Source organism: Prenolepis imparis, unplaced genomic scaffold, assembly GCF_030444845.1.
Source record: "Prenolepis imparis isolate NDT839.2.m4 unplaced genomic scaffold, iyPreImpa1.0 SCAF_2, whole genome shotgun sequence".
NCBI lineage: Eukaryota > Metazoa > Arthropoda > Insecta > Hymenoptera > Formicidae > Prenolepis > Prenolepis imparis.
This window is the reverse complement of record NW_028141160.1, coordinates 23,623,426-23,633,274: the sequence shown is the minus strand read 5'-3', so window position 1 is coordinate 23,633,274 and position 9,849 is coordinate 23,623,426. Positions and strand designations below refer to the sequence as shown.

Sequence of the window (9,849 nt, the reverse complement as noted above, 5' to 3'; positions counted from 1 at the left end):
AGAGAAAATATATATCGGGTGTCCCATTTTAAAGGACCCACTCAAATATCTCAGAAACACTACGTTAAATCAAAAAATATTTTCTACAAAAGTTGTAGGGTTTCGAGGGGGACATAACATAGTAATATTCATTGGGCAGCGTTTCCAAGGTCAAATGAAGGTGAGAATAAATTTTTTAAATGGAAACCCATATTTTTTATTATAACATCTTTTTCTACTAATTAATTTGAACAACTTTTATCTGAAGCGTTTTTTTATTTTCTTCAAAATTCATTCTCACCTTCACTTAAGGTTAACCTTCACTAACCTTGGAGACGCCGCCCAAGGTCAAATGAATATTACTATGTTATGTCCCCCTCGAAACCTTACAACTTTTGTAGGAAACATTTTTCGATTTAACGCAGTGTTTCTGACAATGAGATATTTGAATGGGTCCTTTAAAATGGAACACCTGGTATATCATATTGTGTGAGATAACTGCCGAGATTCCTCGAATCTTCATCATCCGATATTTATCAAGTTAATTTTTAAGCATATTATCAAAAAGATCAACAAAGAAGAAAAAAAACAACAGGGATCAAGAACCCAGATGTCATATAACCTCTACGGGAGGTTGAAGGCGTTACTTCTCGCCATCCGGCGAGATTAAAAAAGAAAAAGAAATAATCCCCGATGCCGAGGAGGAAACAGCTGACGGACAACGACGGGTCGCCGTGCGAGAAGATGATCTGTCCGTCACCGGAGGAGCTGAGTGTAATAAACAACAATGTCAAGTGCGAACAGTGCAGCCTCGTCTTCGGGAACGCGTCGCGTTATCGGTTGCACGATCTCAAGGTGCACCAGCGTAAGAAATTGGATAAAATCGCGAAGGAGAACGTGCGCTACCACTGTCCGGTACAATCGTGTGTCTATGCCGTCAATTCCCAGAGATACTTCAGCACCATGAAGTATCTGAAGCAAGTGCGTACCGTGTATGTTTATATAATAATTATACTTAATGAAAAAAAAGAATAATAATTAATTAATAAGATTAGATTTGTATAAGAAATGAGAAAGTAATATTGAATTATTTTTTCAGCATTATCTGAAAGTTCATGCGGAAAAAAATTACCGCTGCGATCGCTGCAGTAAAAGTTTCTCCACCGAATCCATCAAGGAAGGACACACGAGGGTCTGCGGGGTAGAGTTCAAGTGTTCCTGTTCAAAGATCTATACTACGTACGAAGCTCTGCTTACGCATGCAAAGCGATCTTTGCATACCATAACAGAGAAATATAAAAATTCCTTAAAGTATGTTTGTTCGTTACGTATTTTCAGCACGATTACTGTAGTACTAATCGATAAAAAGTTTACCGATATATTTCTAATATCTTTGCAGGCACAAGTCCAAGACGATACAAATTGTCTTACCGAGTAGAATTGTAAATAAACTTGTTGCAATATTACCTAGTCCGGATAAATCTGAGAGAGATGGCAAAAATATTGATACCACAGCGAAAAGTACATGCGACATCGGCGTACAAACGGATGATTACAAGAGAAGCAGAAAGATACCGAGTCCCTCGAAGCTCAACAATAATAATAAGCATTGTAATGCGAGACGTCGAATATCCAAGCAAACGCAGACCAATAGCTTGTCTAAGGAAAAGAGCTTTAGAAAATCAATGGAAACGCAAACTACGCAGGCGTCGCAAGCGTACAAAGAGTCATCAAAGGTGTGTAATCTCGGAAGGAAACATCGTCGCGCATTGTCGAAACAATCGGAACAAGTGTTGCTGAAAGAAGATCTCAATCTCGGCGACAATTTTGCATCGGCGAATTTATTCCCGACTAGTCCGCTGCCTCTTTGCCACGATGTGGGCTTGCAAGATTTTTGGGAGAAGAATACGTCCGGCACGCAAACGATACCGGAGAAAGACATGTTCGAGGCATTTAACGATAACGTAACTCAGACGGAATTCGAGACGCTCTACGAGCACAGCCATAATTCTTTAATACAGTGTGTACCAAAGAGCACCGTGGCGTTGATGACGTTGCCTTACGAGGGATATCCTTTCGCTTCGAGCGGCGGTATATCTCGAACTGATCCCATGTTAACCGCAAAGACATTCGACGATAGATTTAGCAGTATAGAGACGCAAACCGAACAAGCCTTTTCCCCTTCGTACTTTTATTCCGAATCTTTATCGAGATCGTTCACTTTAAGTTCGAATATCGAGACTCAAACTACGGATAATCTGGATAACATGGAGCAATTGTTGTACAGTAATACGTGCACTCAAACTTGCAACGACATGCTGTCCTCTGATCTGGGACTGTCCAATATACAAACTCAGACCGCTTGGTCGCACGACGACACGACAGTTTCTACCGAGACCCAAACGAAATCTTTGATTTGCGAGAGTCAAACTACGGATAATCTGGATAACATGGAGCAATTGTTGTACAGTAATACGTGCACTCAGACTTGCAACGACATGCTGTCCTCTGATCTGGGACTGTCCAATATACAAACTCAGACCGCTTGGTCGCACGACGACACGACAGTTTCCACCGAGACCCAAACGAAATCTTTGATTTGCGAGACTGGTTGTAACATCTCCATGGGAGCCTGCAGATGGCTAAACACGCAAACAAGTCACACTGAGACACAGACCGATATACTTAGTATTTTCGAAGAATTTCAATAAGTTAATTATATTGTATTTATTTGGCTCTCTTATTGTTCACTTTCTTCTTTTAGCATTTAATTTGATTTTTACAATTTTTATCTATGCTATTTCTTTTCTCCGATGTACATCACAAGCAACAAAATTGTTCAAATAATTTTGCTCATTCATTAATTTATTACATGTTTTATGATCTTAATTGTCATCTATCTCATACTCTCTTTATATTGTTCCGCTATAATATGTTGAAATAAATATTCATTTTAAATTTAATAAATTTTCTTAAATTATATGTTAATAATTAATAAGATTTAATGTCGAGAAAGAAAGCTCTTGGGTTTTCTGGGATTTCTTATAACACGATCCAGCAATCACATACTATGTTTATATCTCTTAACTTTTTTATTTGAAGCTTATTTTTATTTAAAATGCCAAATAAAAAAGTTAACGAAGCAAGTATTATAAATGGTTTTGATCTGCATTGTACATATGTGTATTGTTATTCAACTCTTTTTAATACCAAAGTACATATATACGCATTTCGCATACATATGAACATACTTTGCACGTGTACAGTACAGTATCGATTAAAAAATAAATATCGTACTGGAAATATATACATGTTATCGTGTAATCTGTAACTTATCGATAAATTTATGGTCTATCAGAATCAGACTAACTGTACATCTGTTTTGTATTTCTATTTAAAGCCTCATGTATACACATACACGGTAAGAGGGTCGCTTGTCAAAAATATATTTTGGTTTTTACATCGGATGCTGTATTGCATAATGCATGCAAGAGATCACTTTTAGCCTTCTATCAGCTTCTGCTTTGATAATATCACGTGAGATTTAGAGTATCTTTCAAATACACTTTTTTCGTATTTACGTACAATATATTAACTAAAAAAATAGATATCTTTAATCACGAGAAATGTCGCCGATATAATAACGTCATCTGCATCTTTCCATCGTCATGGTATCAAGTGAGATTTTTGCACAAACTATCACGAATAAAAATATAACAAATACTTCATAAATTCATATTTATACATACGCGGATTAAAAGTGATCTTGCATCAGAATATTCGTATGAATGACAGCAATAAAGGTGATAATTTAAAATTCTGCGACGAACGCACAGATAACAGCAAACAATCGAATAATGAGTAATGCGTTTCGTTGCGCTCGCAACGTTTGCTGCACAATGTATTATGTTGTCACTATAATGATCAGTAAACGCACAGCAAAATTATTACAATTGATGGAGTATATGAAAAAGTGATAAAATGGAATATACATATACATATATATAGAAAGAGAGAAAGAGTTATACTGCGGGACCGGCGGCATTTTCCTCGTCGGAATCAGGTAAAAAGTCTTTGGTCCAGTCTTCTATCCTATCCATATTTTCGAGGGTCGATGCAAGAACTCTTAGATTATCAACACCGGACATTAACTGTCTGTAAAAAAAAAAAAAAAATCATGCAAAATTCATTCAAATTTCTTATAGAAGCACAATCGCAACTTTCATATATATTTTTATTAAAATTAGAGATAGTATTACTTTCTCATGAATTATAGATTGTCCAAAATGAGAATTATTTTAACGAATTAAGTAATTCTTTACCTAAGAGATACTTCAGCCGACGATGCAGCCGCGAATAGATCACGGGAGAGTCTTCTTACAGTGCGATTCGCCTTGGCGGCACCAGTGTTAGATTCGCCTTGTCCAGCAGTCGAGGTGCCAGCTCGAAGTTTATCGTTCTCCAATCGTAGTAGAGATATTTCTTCCTAAATTAAGTAATTCGCACATTCAATATTCAATGTTAATTTTATATTAATCGCACAGTATGTTAATGTTTAAATACTAACTGTTAAAGCTTTAATCTTCTTTTTCAGTGACGATTCAGGATTAACTGCTCGCTTCTGCATATAATACAAATAATGTTTGTTTTATATACATATATATATTTTATGCACATACACACTCGTATGTATGTATGCATATAATGCAGGAATCGCAATTTATGTCCTACTCAAAATATAGATAACTTGCATCTATACTTACTGTATTTCGTTTTAACTTATTTTCGAGTTGTTCCATCGCCTTTTCCAAGTTCGCTGTTTCCTCGTGTTCAATTTCACTCTTAGACAGTAATTCTGCCTCCAATGAACGAATCCTGCAATTAACATGTAATTTGTAATTAATGATGGTACATGATCATGGTCAATAAACTCAAAACTCTATTCCAGCAAATTACAATCACCTTTCAGTCTTTTCGCTTATTTGCCTTCGAGCTGTCTCTAATTGTTGATGTAACTTTTCGTTTTCGAGCAAAAGCTGGAGAAAATATAAATATATATATTTTATTTTTACCATACAACATATTATACATTAAATTCTTTCGCTATAACAATCTTACCCTTCTTTCTATGGATTCTGTCATACTTGAGCCGTCAGGTTCTGGGTCTACAGATCTATTATATATAGGTCCGTCGCTTAAGAAATCTGGCAGAGATTTATGGACGCTCCCTTCACTTCCTGGCAGAGTACCGTCTCGCGTGGTCGCATTTCCATTGGGATTAGATTCGGCAAAAGGCAATGGTAAATCAAACGGAAATCCTGCGCAGAAAACAGCTGTCATCTTCGTGAACTTTGTAGCAATATAATTGAAAACATAGGCTTGTTTTCTGTTCCTGCACTGGCTGAACTGTGTACAAAATATACTTGTCTCATTCTAAGTTATTGCACCAGTTCATCAGTGCAGGAATAGAAAACAAGCCTTACGAAATGTGTTGTACGCATATATGTGCAGCGCGCAGTGCTATACCTCTGTGCTCAGGCCGAGGAAGATAAAGTGCGCTCTCTTCGAGCCTGTCCCCGAACACGGGCAAGTCCAAGTGATTCGAGTGCATCGCATTCGACGCAGAATGATCTCTGTGCGTCGAGTTTTTATGCAACGTATCAGTGAGATCGAACGATCGTAGGTCCTCGCCAAAGATCTCAGAGTCGTTTTTCTTGCTCTCGTTCCGCAGTCGGGACTGCCTCTGTTCCACGCTGTTCAACGCAAAATCCGGTAGATTGTCGACGTCGGGCAGAACCGGCTGAGCGGTTTCGTGATTCAGATAACACTGCTCGATGACCAGATGATCCTGCACGAAGTCCGGCAGCTCCGTCGGGTTTCGAGCCGAATAAACCCCGCCGGCGTTGTCTTGATCGAAAACGCCGCCCGGACTCGACGCGGGGGACGAGTAGATCTTGGGTCGTGCCCCGGTATTATGATAATTGCTCTGCTGCGTGTCATTTTTCAGGAAGGCCTTGAAACTGAAGGGATTGCTGTCGCGACGCGACGACGTATCCTGACCTGCGAATACAATTTTGTTTTCTCGGTTTACCCTCGCATTTAGACGACATAATAATAATAATATATAGCGAGACCTAACCTGTCGCCTGGTCGGCGGGCCGACTCCTGTCCGACGTCGGCGACGGACGGTTGTTCCTGGACGGGTCCCGGCAACGAACCGTCACCTTCACCTCGTCGGACGACGTGGACGTCGAGCGTACGACGTCGTTCCTCTGGCACGCTGGCTCGCAATCGTTGGCGGCGACTTTTGCGGTCGCTGTTACGTCCTCCTCGTCGGACGACGAAGAACACAACTGGCGCATCATCAACAAATTGCCGTACGAATCGAAGATTATTTTACGGCTCGCCATAATTCACCCAACCATTCACCGCTCGCTAAACTTGACCTCGCTCGCCGAGAGAAGAGGTGCTGCGAACACTGCTGATCGCAGGGTCGGGTACGGTTGGCTCGATACTCCTCATTTAGACATAAATAATATATGTCGATCGAACGCCTATTTTAATGTTTTTTTTTTTTTTTTTTTCTAAAGTGAAATTAGGGTATATTTAGAGGGACCTTGAAGAGAAAAGGTCTTCTTTCTTTCTTTCTCGACTCTGACAGTTTGACATATACGTATATGTGTGTATGTATACGTGTATTGCATGCGCAGAGCGCACTTACTTTTGCGGTCGTTATATACGATTTATTTTGCTTATCAGTTTTGCTGCGCACGTGTGTATCGATGTATTTCTCTCGCGAGAACGCATAATTGACATTCCGTTTCAAATCGAGAGGAGATATTCGCGTTATCCAAAATTTGTCAATATTTACACAATATTGCTTCAAGTTTGACATATCGCCTTTGGATCGCTATTATCAATTTGTCGCAGTGGAAAAATGGTAAATATTAATCTTTTCTTGCATTTTTAGTATATCAATAATTTATAAGGAAAAAAGTGTTCTAATTCGAGAGAAATACAGAATAATTATACATTTGCTTCGTCTCTGTTATAGTCCAATACCTACTGTGTCTGTTGTAAACAATTGTCCAATGACAATCACAGAGATATATTCGATGAAAATTTATTGATCGAGTCACAGGAAAATTATGCTAATGAGGAATTTGATAAATGTATGATATTGAGGGAGGCTATCGAATTAATTACCGGCAATGCGGTGAGTATTGTATGATAATTTATATGCATTATATATTATATATCATACGTATGTTTATATGATAATTTAATATGTTTTTTCTTTCATTTTCAGATATCAAAAGTAAATAATGCAGTTTTGTGCGAAATATGTTTCAAAAAGGTAGAATGTTATATAAAATTTCGATCTCAACTTGTCACATCATTTGGAAGATCCAATAATACCCAAGTTTCAAACATTAATTTGCCAAATTCTACAAGTATGAAAATTACAGAAACTTTAAACACGCAAACCACCGACGCAGGTTTGTTTATAATAATTAAAGTATTGTAGATACAGATATGCATTATTGATAACAATTAAATTTTAGGATCAGAAGTATTAAAAGGTATAACAAATGAGAATAATGTCTTTACAAATTCTGATGACTCGTCAAACAGTGGACTCGAACTTAATGATTCCTCAAGTTACTGTAATGAATTGCCAAACTTTCAATCTGACATTTCTGTCTCCACCAGTGATTTTGATAAGACTTCAAGCGTTGATACATCTTATCCCAAGATTGAGAAAAATGATATAGAGTCAGATGTAAATGTGTGTTCTGGCAAAGACAGCGATGATGTACTAGAATTAGCTGTCCAATTTAAACATAACGATACTATTAGCACCAGTCTGACTGAATCTGAAGAAGATTACGATTATGGACCGACTGTCAAGAAATTTAAAATTTCGTGTTTTTAATCAAATTCTATTCCTAAAAAATTAGAATTTAATCAAACAAAAAAAATTAGAATTTGATTAAATTCTAATTTTTTTTATTTAATATTATTTTAATATAATTTATATAAGCTCAGGAACTGTATATGTACATATATATGTAATACATTTAACAATATAAGTCTTCAAACAATAGTTTATAATGTATTTATATATGGTGGTATATGTGGTTTATATATATGTTTGTATATAAGATCAAAAAGTTTGTACGCTGGTATGCTCATGGTACCATCATATTGTGCAGATAATGTACTGTTGAAATATATAAAAGAATAATATTTGGCTCGTTTTAAAATATTGGAAATTAAAATTTCTAAACCGCGGACCACATACGGCGCGGATTCATTTTACGTATATTAGATCAAAAAGTTTGTAGGCTGGTATGCTGATGGTACCATCATATTGTGCAGATAATGTACTGTTGAAATATATAAAATACGGCGCAAATTCTATAACGAAGAATTATATTATGTGTATTAAACGAAAAAATTTGTACGCTCGAATCTGTTTGATATAAAAGTAATCTGCATAAAATGTACTATTAAAAAAACAAGCGTTGAATTCTATGCTTTTTTTAGAATAGTTAAAGATGAAACTTTGTAGCCGCGAACCCTACACTGCGCGGACTTATATTATGTATATTATATAAAATAATTTGTATGCTTGTATTTATTTAATATAAAGAGCCAATAATTTATCGCTTGTTTTTTTCAATAGTACGTTGTTTGCAGATTATTTTTATACCAAATAAATACGAGCGTGCAAATTCTTTTATTTGATATACATAATAAAAGTTTGCGCCATATAGGATCCGCTGCTACAAAGTATCGATTTTTAATATTCAAAATTTATTGCTTGTATATTTCGATACATTGTATTATATGTATATATAAAAGTTATATGCAAACTATGAAATATATTATTCGAGTTTTAAGTAGTAAACATATTATTTGTAATATTATTTATAACATTTTTAATTTTTATAACATATTTTTATTTTAAAATTTAATTAGCAAATTAACGATTTAATTATCTGATTTCTGTCAAAAAATGTTAATCAAATTTAAACAAATTTTATATAAAAATATTTTTTTTTATATAAAATCGAGAAATGGCGCGCGCGTAGCGCGCGCTTATGTTGTTCTAGTATAATAAAAATTGTAGCGTTGTTAAAATCGTATACAAGATAAGAGATAAAGTCGGGAGATGATTTTATATCTTGTATCGAGAATGTATCTTTTTATTTAACATATATATTTTGTAAAAAAATATGAATCACAAAATTCAAATGTTGACCAACCTAAGCAACTGGCCCATTAGCTCAGTTGGTTAGAGCGTCGTGCTAATAACGCGAAGGTCGCGGGTTCGATCCCCTCATGGGCCAAATTTTTTTTTAATTACAAGTATCTATTTTGTCAAATAAAAATTATATTAGAGTGCAGTTAATTTAAAAGAAAAGTCTAAAGTAATATACCATTTATAAATAATAAGTATTTATATTTATATTATAAGAGACCGAAATAAAAATTCTTATTTTTTGTCTGATATATATATCTATGTAATTTATTTTGAAAATCTTTAATGTTGGTACAAATTGCGGCACATAATATATTTGTTTTATATATTATCTGTTAAAAGTATATATATTTCGAACATGTAATTAAATGTGGAACACGACGTCTTCAATGGCATCTTTTCGAACCAAGTATTGTCAGACGTGAGACTATCTCGATTAATATCTGTGCAGAATATACCCTAATCATAATTTAATCTCAGAAGATTCTCGCAGCAACAAATGTAACATTGCGCATTGTGCCAAACCTGATATATTCCGAATACAGACAAGAGAGAAAGGAGGAAAGAAAGGAAGAAAGATGAAAATACCGCTGTGAGGGAAT

General features: G+C 35.6%; 3 protein-coding genes and 1 non-coding gene across 4 annotated transcripts; 3 read left to right on the top strand and 1 right to left on the bottom strand.

Moving 5' to 3' along the window:
- The first annotated feature begins 393 nt into the window (after positions 1–393).
- Asciz (ASCIZ zinc finger protein) lies at positions 394–2,832 on the top strand. The gene is made up of 3 exons (XM_083032441.1): positions 394–960; positions 1,079–1,290; positions 1,379–2,832. Exons 1-3 carry the CDS (start codon positions 673–675, stop codon positions 2,688–2,690), a joined length of 1,812 nt encoding a protein of 603 aa, XP_082888567.1. The 5' UTR covers positions 394–672; the 3' UTR covers positions 2,691–2,832.
- A 387-nt stretch (positions 2,833–3,219) lies between these two features.
- L(3)04053 (lethal (3) 04053) lies at positions 3,220–6,389 on the bottom strand. The gene is made up of 8 exons (XM_083032442.1): positions 6,119–6,389; positions 5,506–6,039; positions 5,098–5,297; positions 4,942–5,015; positions 4,743–4,854; positions 4,547–4,600; positions 4,302–4,465; positions 3,220–4,134 (listed from the first exon to the last, which is right to left on the bottom strand). The coding sequence occupies exons 1-8, from the start codon at positions 6,387–6,389 to the stop codon at positions 4,002–4,004; spliced, it is 1,542 nt and encodes a 513-aa protein (XP_082888568.1). The 3' UTR covers positions 3,220–4,001.
- Positions 6,390–6,777: 388 nt separating this feature from the next.
- On the top strand, positions 6,778–8,821 carry LOC145933049 (uncharacterized). Its single transcript, XM_083032443.1, has 4 exons — positions 6,778–6,919; positions 7,034–7,195; positions 7,289–7,478; positions 7,545–8,821. The coding sequence occupies exons 1-4, from the start codon at positions 6,917–6,919 to the stop codon at positions 7,913–7,915; spliced, it is 726 nt and encodes a 241-aa protein (XP_082888569.1). The 5' UTR covers positions 6,778–6,916; the 3' UTR covers positions 7,916–8,821.
- Positions 8,822–9,261: 440 nt separating this feature from the next.
- Trnai-aau (transfer RNA isoleucine (anticodon AAU)) lies at positions 9,262–9,335 on the top strand. Its single transcript has one exon. It is a non-coding gene; the product is annotated as a tRNA-Ile (tRNA).
- The last annotated feature ends 514 nt before the right edge of the window (positions 9,336–9,849 follow it).